Source organism: Pan troglodytes, chromosome 13 (genome assembly GCF_028858775.2).
Source record: "Pan troglodytes isolate AG18354 chromosome 13, NHGRI_mPanTro3-v2.0_pri, whole genome shotgun sequence".
NCBI lineage: Eukaryota > Metazoa > Chordata > Mammalia > Primates > Hominidae > Pan > Pan troglodytes.
This window is the reverse complement of record NC_072411.2, coordinates 99133319-99149659: the sequence shown is the minus strand read 5'-3', so window position 1 is coordinate 99149659 and position 16341 is coordinate 99133319. Positions and strand designations below refer to the sequence as shown.

The 16341-nt window shown below is 40.1% G+C and overlaps 1 protein-coding gene across 18 annotated transcripts in view; it reads left to right on the top strand.

Moving 5' to 3' along the window:
- The window catches only part of ANKRD44 (ankyrin repeat domain 44), a 351835-nt gene that overhangs the window by 161769 nt on the left and 173725 nt on the right, over positions 1-16341 (top strand). For all 18 annotated transcript variants that reach the window (XM_063791430.1, XM_009443922.5, XM_063791432.1 and 15 more), the window contains 2 exons: positions 1786-1864; positions 12129-12199. In XM_063791430.1, coding sequence (XP_063647500.1) covers positions 1786-1864; positions 12129-12199 — 150 coding nt within the window. The remainder of the gene's footprint in view (positions 1-1785; positions 1865-12128; positions 12200-16341) is intronic.

The window sequence follows — 16341 nt, the reverse complement described above, 5'->3', positions numbered from 1 at the left end:
GATTGTAGTCATATATCGTACTGAATTTTCCAATGCATGCCATTATTTTATAGTTGCATGACTGCCCTATTTTCACTTTTCCATAGTAATTGCCTGCAGCCATACATAGACAACATGAGTTTCCAGTGAATCCAAACTCCTTTTTGTCTACTTAATGGTAGTGCATTCTTTATAAAACCTACTTACCAGACTTTCTAAAAAATAGACTGGTTTGAAGATCAATTCTTGTTGTGTCCCCTGCCTGCCATCTGTTTTAGATATTAATGAGTCATGAAATGTCTAAAAGCAATAATCTGTGAGAGACAGAGGAAGAGCAGAGGGTCTGGACTGTCAGAAAATGGAATAATATCCTTGGGCTAATCAAGGGTTGTTAGATGTATTATATAATCAAATTATGAAAGGAATAATGATTAAAATCAACAGCGAATCCAAGAAACTTGAAACTAACATACATGCTAGTTTTAGGAGAAACCTTAAAGACATAGCAGATGGGCTTTGGTTACCATTGCTATGGAGGAGTCAATTGAAGTTAGTGGAAGAAACCATACATGTAGACTAGTTAGTTCAGCCAATTTATGCTGAGCACCAAGTATGCTGCTACTATGGGGATAAAGAAGAGTGAGGCCGGTTCTTTACTCCAGGAAGTTTTCAGTCTTTGGAGGAAAGATATCACACATCTCTCTATGCCAATGACAATAATGGGCTTCATATGGAGCACTGCTGTGCACTTATCTCCTGCTTGCCTAGGGCTTTATTTACTTATATGATCTTTAGTCCTCTTATCAGTCCTCTAAGGTAGATTTTATTATCGCCAATTTACAGATGAGGAAGCAACGCTTTTTTCCCTTGCATGTTACCATGCTGCCTTTCAGCACAATCTGTTCAATGCCTTGCCAAAGATACAGACTGAAGTCTGCTGGGTGAAGGTCAGATCTTGACTGTGCTATATACCTGTGGAATCTTGAGGAAATTTTAAAATTTGAGCTACAGTCTTCTTATCTATAAAACAGAGATAATATCAACCTTAGCTCTCAGCCTTAATGTCAACATTCTCAGAAAGGCCTCACTGACCACTCTTATTCCCATCTCCTGAATCACTTAATCCCATACAGTGTTTTATCTGAAATAATCTCATGTGTATCTAGTATACTATTGTCTAGTATACTATTGTCAGCCTTCCCACTTGAATGTGAGTTTCATGAGGGCAGGGACCAGGCCTGTTGTAGTCATCCCTCTGTCCCCAGAATATGGTTTCTGGCATAGAGTAAGCATTCAGTAAGTATTTCATGAATGGGCAGTGGTCCAAACAACAATTAACAAGCATAGAAAGGAGAAAATGACCACAGTTATGTTTAATGTTTAATGTCCTTGTGAACCATTCTACTATGTTTCCTTAGAAAGAAAATAAGTCATTGAAAGCTTTGAACTATATTGCTATGGTAGGTTAGTTTTTTTTTTTTTTAACCATCCTGAAGGTTTGGAAATACTGTAAGTTGAAATTCATCATCCAGGGCATAATGATCCATCTTTGACCTCAGCTGGGCTTCAGTAAAAGCAGCAAGTGGGCAAATACCAAGCACAGACACAGAAAATGGAATGCTTTGTTATGTGTAACTATAGGGTATGTTGAGAGAAAATGCATAACCAGAAATTACTCGAATGTTTGGTGTTCACACTCTTCCACATGCATTAACCACAGAGTGAGTGACACGTCTTACTATGTCTACAAAAGGGACCTCCAGCTGCCACTGACCTGTTGTATGTCTTTGACGTTGTGTATTTCAGGATTCTGAGAAACGAACCCCTCTTCATGTGGCCGCATTTCTGGGAGATGCAGAGATCATTGAACTCCTGATTTTGTCAGGTAAATAACTGCTATACTCAAAAGTCAATTGCAAATAAAAATTTAAATAACCAATTTACCAGATTGACTACTACAGTGAACCCAAGCAAAATTCCTTTGTTATGTTCATGGAAGTTTATGTGATAGGCGATTTTATCTTTACACAAAGAAAAATGCAAGAAGTTGTTCTTATTGAAAAATGACTTCTCCAGTAACATTTTTATCTTGCTTTGAAAGTCTAATTCCTGGCTGTCTAGTCAGGCCCAGCATTGTAGATGAATTCAGTACATTTGGATATATTTTGATTTTTTTATTATAAAAAAGGAAATAAAACTAGTTTAAAGTCTACATGAACATACACCTATAGACACTATGTATAGTGAGTATATATACACACTACATAAACATGCTACATAAACACTATGTATAGCATGTATACACTATATACTCTATATATACATGCTATATAAACACTATGTATAGCATGTATACACTATATATGCTATTATATATGCACACTGTATATATGCCATATATATATGCACACCCTAGATTTATATGCCAACTAAATGTGTTTGTATATTTATATATTTTTAAGTTGGGCTGCAAAACAATACTGTTATACTTATGGATACATGACTGTGACTATGTGATGAAAGCATAAAAACATGGAAGGCAAGGAACCATATTGATTTCTGGTTAGTGGTTACCTCTAAGTAGGCAGGTTAAGTAAAAAATGTCTTCAGGGAAGGCTATAAAAGAACTACTACAACTCTCTGTAAAATATTTTATGTTTAAAAAATTAGAAGGGAGTATAGCAAACATTTAAATCTGATTTGTGTTTATACTGGTCTTTGTGATGCTATTGTCTTTATTTTTCAATGTATTTTAAATATTTCATCAGATTTAAAAATGCCAGTGGTTTAATTTTTGGAAACCTGTATGCTCAGTATATCTCACCAAACAGGTTTCCAAAACCATTATATGCTTTCTCCCTTGAGTGTTTACTAGACAAATCCTGGAATGAATTGAGCATGTGCAGATGTCTCACTGTAGATTATTCACAGACAAGCTGTCTTTCTTCTTCCTCTTTTATGTTTGGGAGATTAACATCTAGAGGAAGTGCCACTGCCTACAGACTAGTCAAAAGGCCTATAGCAAGTTTTCGCCTTTGTTTGCAGTAAGGAAAGGGGAACTGTAGCATCTTAAAGTAAGCTCTGCAGAGGTAGGAGCTGAGACATGCATTCAAGCAGATGTGGTGAACACTGTGGACAAGAAACAAGAATTGTGCTGTGATGCATAAGCAACACGGCCCTTATTTTGTTGTGTTCATGTTCTTGAGGTGGGTTTCCCCAGGAAACAAGTGTTCTGTGCCTCAAAACACGTGTGCCCCACGCTCCTGATGGTCACATGGAGCTTAGGTTAGATTTCACATGGCATTTCTTGTGCTTTTGAGAATAGGCCTTTCTTCCAACAAATCTAAAGATGTCCCAGGGCCATGTTCCAAACAAATGTGTATTGTTTGGTGTTGGCACAGACTAAGGGCCAATGCACACCTGGCTGGTTGCCCTGGCAATTGCAATTTGGCCCGTGGAAAATTGTAGGCAGAATCAGTGGAGGTATAAAATAAAGAACTTTGTGGTATGACATCTATTGGTCCCCATCAGCTATACCCGCCTCTTTTTTATTTTGTATTTTATTTTATTTATTTATTTTTGAGACGGAGTCTTGCTCTGTAGCCCAGGCTGGAGTGCAGTGGCGTGATCTCAGCTCACTGCAACCTCCGCCTCTTGGGTTCAAGCGATTCTCCTGCCTCAGCCTTCCGAGTAGCTGGGACCACAGGCACGTTCCACCACGCCTGGCTAATTTTTTGTATTTTTAGTAGAGATGGGGTTTCACCATGTTAGCCAGGATAGTCTCGATCTCCTGACCTTGTGACCCACCTGCCTTGGCCTCCCAAAGTGCTGGGATTACAGGTGTGAGCCACCGTGCCCAGCCCACCCACCTCTTAAATGTTGTATTAATACACCTCTCAGAGTCTCAGAGGAATGTTTCATGAATGTACAAATTCAGAACTTTGTCTTATATGCCAACTTTGTGTTGTTGTTCTTGTTTCTACATCTGAAAGGGAAGATTTTAATTCTGCAGCATGAAGTCAACCCAGTCTCTTTTTTTTCTTGTATCTGGGGCCAGTGATTGTTTGACAAACATGGTTTCACATCACCTTCACAAGGGCATAGAATCCACCAGCCTCTCTTCAACTCTGGCTGATTTAGTAGAGCTGGGAGAAGCTGTTGCATATATTTTAATCTATTCACTTGTTTGGTCTTGGAATTTCTGAGCTCTTAATCTCTTTAGCATAATTTTGGTTCAATGTGCTATGGAAAATTTCCTCCTCCCTCTCATCAAATTAAGAAGACTTAGGGCATGGGGAGCATTGGGAAAGTTTTCTTTTTTAGCAATTTTATTTACCTGTGGAAGCTGAGGCAAACTCTTGGAAGTCACTTGACTTTTATTTTCCCAAAAAGTCCTTTACTCAATTTATATATTAAATTCATAATATTGCAAGAGCATGATGATTTTATCTCTGAGCTTGTGTCTGGCAGCTGAGCCTTTAGGGAATCCAACCAAACTGTTTCCTAATTTAATAATGAATGAGGTGCTAATGATTACCATGTTGGACAAATAATTCGGCCTTGCCAGAACAGCCCATTATAGCTGTGTTCTCCATTGTTGTATTAACCTACAGAGCATGGTGTAACCCAAGCTTGCTAAATTCCTGCTGGCATTATCTCCTGTTAGCCAGGTGGATAGAACCCTGAATGCCTCTGAGCAGACAGGGAAGACAAGGTCTTGGTGAAGAATTCAGCCCTTGGAAATTTCACTTTCTTACAACTGCCAGTCCAGGGTCTGGCTTTATTTCCCTCCTGACTCTAGCTTCTGTTTGGGAACTGGCCGAATCTGGATTAAGTCAGAGAGATCAGTGAGAACCAATCAGTGGCTAAGAGTTAAGATACTGGGGTTGAGATATAGGAAGCAGAGTGCACAGAAAAAGGACCACAGTAGAAATATCTTACAAAGGCTAGGTGTGGTGGCTTAAGCCTATAATCCCAACACTTTGGGAGGCTGAGGTGGGAGGATCACTTGAGGTCAGGAGTTCGAGACCAGCCTGGCCAACATGATGAAACCCATCTCTACTAAAATTACAAAAATTAGCTGAACGTGGTGGCGGGTGCCTGTAATCCCAGCTACTCAGGAGGCTGAGGCAGGAGAATCACTTGAGCCTGGGAGGCGGAGGTTGCAGAGAGCTGAGATCGCACCACTGTACTCCAGCCTGGGTGACAGAGTAAGACTCCATCTCCACTATTCACAATAGCAAAGACTTGGAACCAACCCAAATGTCCAACAATGATAGACTGGATTAAGAAAATGTGGCACATATACACCATGGGATACTATGCAGCCATAAAAAATGTCGCGTTCATGTCCTTTGTAGGGACATGGATGAAATTGGAAATCATCATTCTCAGTAAACTGTTGCAAGAACAAAAAACCAAACACCGCATGTTCTGACTCATAGGTGGGAATTGAACAATGAGAACACATGGACACAGGAAGGGGAACATCACACTCTGGGGACTGTTGTGGGGTGGGGGTGGGGAGGGATAGCATTAGGAGATATATCTAATGCTAAATGACGAGTTAATGGGTGTCGCACACCAGCATGGCACATGTATACATATGTAACTAACCTGCACATTGTGCACATGTGCCCTAAAACTTAAAGTATAATAATAATAAAATAAAAAAATAAATAAAAAATTAAAAAAAGACTCCATCTCAAAAAAAAAAAAAAAAAAGATCCTACAGAGAAAACTCTGAGGACAAGTAAGGACTATAGGGTTCTGGGTTGAAAGAAGAAAACTGGAAGTACTCTCTAATGCGGGAGTGTTTGTGAGGCATAACTACTAAGTAAAATTTATTAGAATTTATTTTTTAAATTTTAATTTAATTTACTTTTTTTTTTTTTTTTAAGATGGGGTCTTGCTAGGTTGATCAGGCTGGTCTCGAACTTCTGGCCTCAAGTGATCCTCCCATCTTGGCCTCTTGAAGTGCTGGGATTACAGGCATGAGCCACCACATCTGGCCATAGAATTTATGCAACCCAACAAGTGGTAGTCCTGCAAAATTATTTCCAAAAATTTTCAAAATGTGCTTCTTACTCTCAATGCAAATTATTTCCAGAGCTGGGGGCACATCATTCTTTTGATTCCTTATGCATAACAAATATTCGTCTTTTGAGGATGAATTTGATATTTTTTATCTGGTGAAAGAGGGGTGATTAAACCAGGCAATGCTGATTTTGGCCTACAAATGTGGTGCAATTATAAAGTAATAAGCCATTTTCTGGTGGGTGTGTAAATTGGCCATAAAGGCAACTCCAAGGAGAGTTTGTTAAATGTTTTGAGCAATTGTCATGTTCATGGAATTATCATACCCTCTTCTATGGTAATTGTTTTGAAGCGCTCCTGTGCTGTATGATTTGGTTTGTTAAAAAAATCAATAGCAAGCTGATTTTGTTATATTATAATCATATTTTTATGAATTTTCATGTTTACTTCAACAATTAAAAGCCAAACTTTAGATAAGTTAAGCTTGGGAAGAAATTATTCTCTTTGGCTTGTGAGATTTTTCAGTCACACTCAGTCCACCCTTATCACACCACTTCCATTTTCTTTATTCTACTTCTTTCTAGATAACATGGCTTACAGAACAGAAATATTGCCTCTGGAAAAGATGCCCAGAGTTCACTTCACCCCTGATCTCTATGAAAATAAAATTAAGAGGTAACAGGGATAAGATGAAGAACATCCTTAGTTTGTAATTACAGATCATGTCTGATGGATTGGGCCTTTGTTTCTGAATAATCAATATACCCTAGTGCTTATTTTCATGTTTAAGCTTTAACATGTCCTTGGGTAAAAAAGCATTTGCCTTTAAATCATTAGACATGCAGACTGTGTCCTTCAGTGCACAATGGTGCCTGACAGGCAGGTAAATAATGTGAAGCTTCCTTTAGAAAAAATCAGCTATAAATATTCAATTCATAGCCAAAACCATCTGACATCTCCCTCTGACATGTAAACAAGACTCTTGAAAGTGTTCAGAGGAAGAGGATGAGGAAGCTGGCAGCAAGAGATGACACTGATGAAATGCTTCTTGCGTCTCCATTCAGATAACTCTGGTTTTGTTATAATAATTTTTGTTATGGGGGAGAGGAGGTTTTCCTGGCAGCTGCCTATTCAACCTCCATGAAAAAGAGAAATGGAGGAATGGAGGACTTAAACACTGACTGAAAGAAGCCATTGCCTACATTTCTAATCACCTTGAAATTTCTCAAGGGACTCTGAAGCTACATGCGAACAATGCTGGTGTCGTTACACCCCGGGTGTGTGTCACTGTATGAGGTTCAGCATGCGTGGGATCATTTTTCTCCTTGAAAGAGTTTTAATATTGAAAGCCAAATTTGGATCTGCATAAAACTAAACATTTTCAGAATGCGGTATAATAATAATAATGATAAAAGTGTGTAAATATAAATAAGAAAAAACAACAGAAAAATGGGAGAAATATGTAAAGAATATGAACAAGTAATTCTCAGAAAATGAATTACAAATGGCTAGTAATCAAACATATTAGAAGATGTCTAACCTTATTGTTAGACCAGAAACTAAAACAAAGAGATGCTCTTTTTTTCAATCAGATTTGTATGTATGTATGTATGTATGTATGTATGTATGTATGTATGTATTTGAGATAGTCTTGCTTTTGAGTAGCTGGGATTACAGGCGCCTGCCATCATGCCCAGCTAATTTTTGTATCTTTAGTGGAGACGGGGTTTCACCATGTTGGCCAGGTTGTCCTCGAACTCCTGACCTCAGATGTTCTGCCCACCTCGACCTCCCAAAAGTGCTGAGATTACAGGCATGAGCCACCGCGCTCGGCCTATTGATTTTTAAAGCAGCTTTATTGAGGTATAATTGATATGCAATAAGCTGCATATATTTAATGTCTACAACCTGATGAGTTTGGACATACACAAACAGCCATGAAATTATCACCACAATCAAGGTAATAGACATCTCTGTCACCTCCAAAAGTTTCCTCGTGTCCCTTTGTTCTTGTTATTTTGGGGTTTTTTGGGATGTGTGTGTGGTGAGAACACTTAACATGAGATTTACCCTCTTAACAAATGTTTAAGTGCATAATACAGTATTATTGACTCAGATTTGCAATATTTAAAATGTCTAGCTGGGCATGGTGGCTCACATCTGTAATCCCAGAACATTAGAAGGCCGAAATAGGAGGATCACTTGAGGGCAGAAGTTTGAGACCAGCGTGAGAAACATAGCAAGACCCCATCTCTACAAAAATTTTTAAAAATTAGCTGGGCATGGTGGCATGTGCTGGCAGTCCTAGCTACTCTGGAGGCTGAGGCAGGAGGATTGCTTGAGCCCAGGAGTCTGAGGCTGCAGTGAGCTATAATGCCACTACACTCCAGCCTGAGTGACAGAGTGAGACCCTGTCTCTAAAAAATTTAAACAATATATTTTAATGCCTGATAACATCAAGTGTTGATGAGGATGTGGGGAAACTAAGCAATCTTATACATTCTGAGGGTGTGAACCGGCACACTTTAGAGGCTTTACAGGACCTTTTGAAACTGAAAGTGTGTATTATCTATGACACATAAAGTCCATTTTAAATTATTTATCCTAGACAAATACTTGCACCTGAGGCAGGTAGATCACCTGAGGTCAGGAGTTCAAGACCACCCTGGCCAAAATGGCAAAACCTTGTCTCTACTAAAAAATAAAAAAATTAGGTGGGCATGATGGCAGGTACCTGTAATCCCAGCTACTCGGGAGGCTGAGGCGGGAGAATCGCTTGAACTGGGGAGGCAGATGTTGCAGTGAGCCGAGATCGCACCACTGCACTCCAGCCTGGGTGACAGAGCAAGACTCCATTTCACACATACACACACACACACACACACACACACACACACACACACACACACACACACAAAAGCAGCTTAGTCCCCCCTCCCCCATTATTTTCATTAAGAAACATAAAACTTCAAATGCACTAGCTTTCTTGAAAATATTTTGTTAGAAAATATTTCAAACATACAGAATACTATGGAGAATAATATAGTGAATATCCATATACCTTCCACTAAGTTTTAAGAACTCTTAATATTTTGCCATATTTGCTATCTATCTATCTATCTATCTATCTATCTATCTATCTATCTATCTATATTTTTTTTTAAGGAAATAAAACATTGAAAATACAGTTGCAGCTGTATGGGTACTCTTACTTCATTCCTTTTCACATTCCTCTTTCCCTAGACGCAATCACTATCCAGAATTAGTATTTATACTCCTTAGCCATATTTTAAACTTTTATTTTATATCTATGCATCCATAAACAACATACAGAAATACAGCTGGTATTATGCCATAGGTATAATTCTGCAGCTTGATTTGTTCATTTGGTGTTATGATTTTAAAAGTACATCTGTTTATATATACAGAACTTCAGTCTGTTCCTTTCCATGACAGTGTAGAATTCCATTGTACGGGTATACCACAACGTCATTATCCATTTTCCTCTTGATTGACATTTAGGATTCCAGTTTCTTGTTGACATAAACATGTTGCGGTGAACCTTCATGTACATGTGTGAGAGTTTCTCTAGGGTATATGATTGGGGTGGAATTGCTAGGTGGTTGGGCATGCATGTCATCAATTTTACTAGGTAATGCCACATTGTTTCCCAAAGGAGGTTGTACCAATTCACACTCTTGCCAGCTGTATGTTAAGTTTTCCTGTTGCTCCATACCCTTGCCAAATCTTGGCCTCGTCACACTTTATCATTTTTACCTATTTGATGGATGTGAAATGGTATGTTAATGCTGCTTTCATTTGCTTCTCCCTGACGAATTTTGAGAAGTACCTTTCCATATGTGTCTTGACATTTGGGTTTCTACTTGCATTCGTTTTTTGAATTTACAAAAAATTTAAAGCACAAAATTTACTCTGCCAAAGACTATAATAAAAATAATTCCAGCTCTCTAGGACTGCATATGGTCTGAGTGATGTTTGTGACATGGGTGCCAAAGAAACAGCCCCAAAATAAGAAATAAATGTGCACTCGGCTTACTAGACAGAAACACAGTGTGGTCAAATCTACCACACAATGTGGTCATAAATATATTTATTTATGATGCAAGAAAAGTCCTGACGTAAAGGCAGGTAATTTTAAAAGGTTTGAATCCAGAGTGTTGGAAGATCTGAAGGGATAAATGTTGTGTTTCTAAACCAGAAAGGTAGACTTTGTGACCATCACCTGACACTGTGTTGGAACTAATATTTAGAAGAAGAAATCTAAAGTTTGGTTTTGGTAGTGGTAATTTTATTTTAAAATTAACCAATTTTGCTGTTCTTAATCACATCTGGATTTTCTTCTCCCTAGCATTCTCTAGCACTTGAGTCTCTCTTGCTCTTAAAAAGATATGTATTTCTACAGTCTCTAGGTGATGGTTCTTTGTGTTCTTAAATTTCCTATTTGACTTCTTCCTTTGTGGGGCAAAGATCATGCCTTTCACTTCCTTTGGAAATCTGAGTCGTAGATTTAGAGGTGAATGAGACATTGGAGGTGATTTGGAAATAAGAACCGCTAATGTTTTTCTAGTGCCTTGCAATTTACAAAGCACTTTCCTATTCACTTAATTCTCCTTAGCACCTGGTGAAATGGGTAGAGAAGTATTATTACTGTTGTTGTTAGCCTCGCTGTGCAGATTAGTGGCTCTTGGTCATTGGGCCAGCAGGTGCTGAAATCAGAACTCGAATCTACATCTCCTGACCATGAATCCCACTGTCCTTCCAAAACCGCATTCATTTCATGCCACAGCATTTAGCCCACAGCTTCCTGTTACTGAGGCCAGAGATGCCTATTGATTTTTGCACACCCAAACTGATTTTACTGTGGTCCTTACTGACATAAGGAGCTTGAACTCCTTCAGGCAAGCTGGTGTTAGTGGAATTAGGATTTAAATAATTTTAACCTGGATAAATTAAGCAACAATTCATCAGTGGCTCTCAACCTTGACAGCATAGTATGATAACCCTTGTACCTGACTCCATCTGAAACCAATGAAATCAAAGTGGAGGTTGGATGGGAGGCATTCCAGCTGTCTTTGTTTTAGGGATTATGTTCTTGTTGTCTGTGATTAATGCTGTTGATGGCATTTGTTCTTCTTCAGTTAAAGAATAGTGTAAGCTCTATGATTTGTTATTTACTTTTAGCCAGTGCCTTAAACTAAACCTCTAGTTCACGTTTACGCATGGAAGTCCACTGCCTTTTTAAAAAGTTTCTATTTTCCAGCTATCAGCTGGCCTTAGCCTCTTGGAGATTAGTCAGCTCCTGCTTCCCCTTGACTCACTTTCTCAGCCCTTGTCCTGAGGCGCCACCTCTGTGTTTCCTTTTCTCTGCCTTACTTTCTACTTTCTTTGATTTGTTTCTCCACTCTCTGTCCTCATGAGCTTCCTTCCTCATCATCCTAAGGCTAGAATTGACTTCTCTTACTGCTTCTACAAAGATACACATATTTTCTCCTCCTCCCCTTTCGTAGCCCTTTTATAAAACATCCCATCTCTGACCAGAAGACTAATCAAAACCCTGAACCCCCTAAAAGGAAGCTTATATCAGATGTCTTAGCTGTTCAGACATGGACTTGGTGGGCTGGTGATCATGGAGAATGGCGAGGGTGTCATGGAAGGCGGGTGAACTCTGCTTCCTGTGAATTCATTTGCAGGGAGCTTCTGTTCCATGATGATGGCATGGCTTCATAGAGCTGAGCATGGGCACTCTTCTGAGTGTGAGCTGGTTTTGGCTCATGCTTGAGCCTATCTGCCTACCCCATAGTTTGAGAAAGTAGTGAGCAATTTATAGGCCTGATGTCCTATCTATCCAAAAGCCTCATGGAAACTGACTTCTTTTTACCAAAATATCTGTCTAGTCTCAGATTTCTAGGTAAAGCAGATTTCTTCTGGTCCCCTCAGCCTTGATCAAATCTTGTCAGCACATGACTAATACAAAGAAAAGAAGAGGTGGTGGTTATGTCAGGCAAATGGGAGCAAGATACAGCATTTGATTTAATGTCGGCAGGGCTTCCCTTGACCCCACTATGCCTCTAACTTGTGCTGTTTGATTCCAGGAGCTCGTGTAAATGCCAAGGACAACATGTGGCTGACTCCACTGCACCGGGCTGTTGCTTCCAGAAGCGAAGTGAGTGATTACCATATTTAATCTAATACCTACTGTGCCTAGAAAAAGAAAAAGTCTTGCTAGCGAATTAAGAATCCTTACTGGTAAGCAAAAGGCTTTTACCTCTAATGTAAGAGGGTTAACCAAAATGAACAGCTTTTATTTGAGTATCTCCTGCGTGCCAGACATAGTGCTGAGTGGGGCTGGGGAGTATCTGGGGTAGTTCAACATGGACAGCATGATCCTGAATTTCAATGAGTTCTCAGCCTGGGGAGGAGGCAAAGCAGAAAGCATATCATTACAATATCATCATTGACTTGCAGGAGAAAGCAACTAACTGCCTGCTTGAATAGAGGAAATCTTCCAAGAAGAGATGTCAGTTGATCTGGTCCTTAAAGGTTGAGTAAGGACTTAGTAGGCCAGGAGAAGGAGGGAGGACTGAGGCAAGGAAGTGAGTGAATGGGGGCCTCAGTGAGGTATAACTGGAACTCAGGCTAGAGTAGAAGGTAAATCTGATAGTGGAGGTTGGGCCAGATGGCAGAGGGCTTGGAATCCTCTGAGCAATGGAGAATGGTCACAGCAGGGGAGTGATATGCTCCGATCTGCGTTTCAGAGAACCTTTGTGGTGGCAGCATGTGAATGGGCTGAGGGGGAGAGGTCTCAGGGAGGAGCGCCAGTAAGAGACCAAAAGAGGCCCGAAGCAGCTGGGATGAGGGCATAAAGCTGAGTTCATGATTTGAGAGCTCATTAGAGGTAAACCTGGCAGGATTTAGTACCTAGTAGAGGTGAGGTGGGAAAGAAGCTGGTAGGTAAATGGCGATGCTGTTAACAGAAGAGGCACAGAGCAGGGGAGCAGGGGCCGGGAGGCTGGTGGGTCCTGTTTGCTAACACTGAGTTCAGCAAACATGTCGTTGGAGTGGGAGCTCCATGAGGACAGGGATCTGTACTTTGTTCCTGGATGTATCCCAAAACTGGTACATTCTAGGCATCCAAGAAATAATTTGTTGTTGAATGCTGGAAATTTGGGTGAAGATGACTGATAGATTATCTATAATTATTTATACAAGTCTAGCACTCAGGGACAGGGAGGATGATCATCAAACCATGGTAAATGCATCAGGTAGCTCAGGGGAAGTATAAAGGATGAGAAGATCAATATGAAGGCAGGGGTGGCAGGGAACCCTGGTGAATGTCAGCCTTGAAGCCTGGTCAGAGGAGATGCCCATTATCCGGGGATACAAGAGGTTGAAACCTTGCATGCACTTGGTGCTGGATGACTGACCTCCATAGCTCAGTTTACCAAATGCAGCTTCTCCTCTGCTACTGGAGAAGGTGATGTTCTCCAGGTACACCTAGGAGCAAAAGGTCTTGCTGAGAATTAATATACAGAAGTTGCAGGTGTCTTTGGCCGTTATTGGTGTCAGCTTTTCCTCTTTGGCAACTATCTGGAAATTTTAATATATACTTGCTAGGTGACAGCTTAGTAGTCATGGTTTTTCTTGCTGCCCTTTGTGATTTTAGTAGTTTTTAAAAGGGGTTGGTTGTGTTCTCCTTCCAAATATCCCGCATGGAATGAGAGAGGTCAATAATCCTAAATTGCCTGGCTCAGACCCTGGAGAATTCAGAATCTTCTCATGGTCCCACATTTTATTTCCATTTTGTCTGGGAAAACGAGGGCAGTGAGCTGACTGAGTGGGTATTACCAGCTTCATGAGACCAACCCCTTCATAGAGGAGTATTTCCTGGCCTTTTAAGACCACTTGGTCTTTAGTAAATTTAAGTGTCTCTTTAAAAATATGTATGGATTTGTTTCCTCTTCAACAAGAACCAGGTCTTTTTAGTTGGGAAAATAATTCAATATGTACCTCCCATATGCCAGGAACCTTTTCTTTGTAGCTCATGGAGCTACAAAAAAAAACTAAGACCGATGGTCTCTGCCCTTAGGAAGTGTGTAGTCTAGTGGAAAAGAAAGACACAAAAAAGATGATTTCATTACTCTGTGACCTTTCCCAAGTGATCTCTATCTTTGTTAGCTCAACTAGCTTCAAAGACTTCAATCCTCAAAACATCCATTTTCCATCAACAACCAGTCTGCATTCTGTAAGTATCTTTAGTGTGTTTGAATCCAGTCAGCCTAATGATGGACTGACCTTCCAATCTGAGAAAGGCTTTTGTTGCTTCTCCAAGTAACCAGCTCCCTCTGTAGGTTTGCAGGGAGGAAAAAAGAATCACTAGCCAGATAGGAATTAAATGCAAACAAACCCTGAACTGTAAATAATTGGGTCACATATGAGCTCATGATGTCTTCATATTAGTATCTGTCACAGCAAGTTGGACAGTTTGTTATGAAAATTGGAGTCTCGGCTGGGCGCATTGGCTCATGCCTGTAATCCCAGCACTTTGGGAGGACAAGGTGGGTGGATCATGAGGTCAGGAGTTCGAGACCAGCCTGACCAACATGGAGAAACCCCGTCTCTGCTAAAAATACAAAATTAGCTGGGCATGGTGGCGCATGCCTGTAACCCCAGCTACTCGGGAGGCTGAGACAGGAGAATCACTTGAACCTGGGAGGCAGAGGTTGCGGTGAGCCAAGATCACGCCATTGCACTCCAGCCTAGGCAAAAAGAGTGAAACTCCATCTCAAAAAAAAAAAAAAAAAAAAAGAAAAGAAAAGAAAAGAAAATTGGAGTCTCTGTAACCATTGTGGGAGCTGACGGTGGAGAAGACATCTTAACTCCAAGCACATTGCTGTCCTGTGGAAGTCCTAAATTCAGATTTCCTTCTTCTTTGGAATTTAGTCTTATTGCCATTATTTTATGCCTCTCCTAACTAATAGTTGGGGAAAAGAAAGTAGATTTGAGGCGAAGAAAAGAGAAGGTTTGGACTGGTATTTTGGAATTTAACTGTTAGCACTTGTCAAGATGGATATATGGTTTCAGCTGAGAGCTGGCACAGGTCTATTCCTTAGATTGGTAAGCACTGATATTACATGGTCATGTGTTTAAAACCATTTATTCATTGAAAAGTTTATAAACTCTATACTGTCTGTCCTCAAAGCCTATTTGCTTATAAAATATAGATAATTGATCTCTCAGGGTTCGAGGTTCAACCAGGGAAGCAGAACCACCATGAGAGATACAGAGCAAGATATTTATTATAGGAATTAGATCTTACGCAAGTGTGTAGGGCTGCTGTGGTCTGTGTAAGGCTATCACCTTGGATTCTGTGAGGCCCTGAAGTCACTGTAGGTCAGCAGAGTCTACAGTGGAAAAGCTGGATGTAAAATGGGGGAGATCAAGGACAAACTGGAACTGAGGTCTGTCTAACACTGCCTCCAACATCATGGACATGGGTGACTTGCAGAAGGAGTTGTGCATGCACCTGGCCCAAGAATTGGAGAAACTGAAGGAGATGCAGCAGGATCTGAAGAAGCATCAAGCCAGGCACTGCCCCTTGCCAACGTGGTGATCCAGCCGATTAGTGTCATCGTGTGAAGCTGCAACACTACCTGGTGCCCAACAGCATACCAGTTAGGCTGTAGTTTCACTTATGCCTTCCAAAACTCATCAGATATCTCTTGTGGCCAACCCTAAAGGGAGTACTACAGGGAAAGGAATTCTGGGAAATTTAGTTCAACTCAGCCAACTTGGCACAATACAAAACTACCATAGAAATTGTTGTTCTATTTGAATTAAAAAGATCTTCTAGACAGTAAGCTCCTTGAAATGTATGCCATGCCTATTGCTTGCCGTTGTATTTCTAGCATCTTGCCTAGTTAGAAAAGAATTGTTTTTTTGAGTTATTCATTAAAGACTGGGTTTTCAATTTAAGCTATAATAATTTTCTGTGTACAACTGGTAAGATAGAACTGGTATACACCATATCAGAATGTTGATGGTAATAATCTTTTATGCATGCAGGGTGAACAGAGTTGAAGCATGTTTATGGGAATGTGTACACTAAAAGCCAACTAAGCCACTGAAACCTGCAAAATCAAGGCTGGTTTTGCAATTGCATATAACACAGATATCAGTCTAAGTCAAAATTTTGGAGCCTTGTTTTCATCCAGGCAAGATTTATGTTCAGATTTCTGTGTCTGGAAAAATAAGGTGCATTGCTAAGTTCATTTCCTGAGTATGTTAAGCAATAAGGGTGTCAGATCA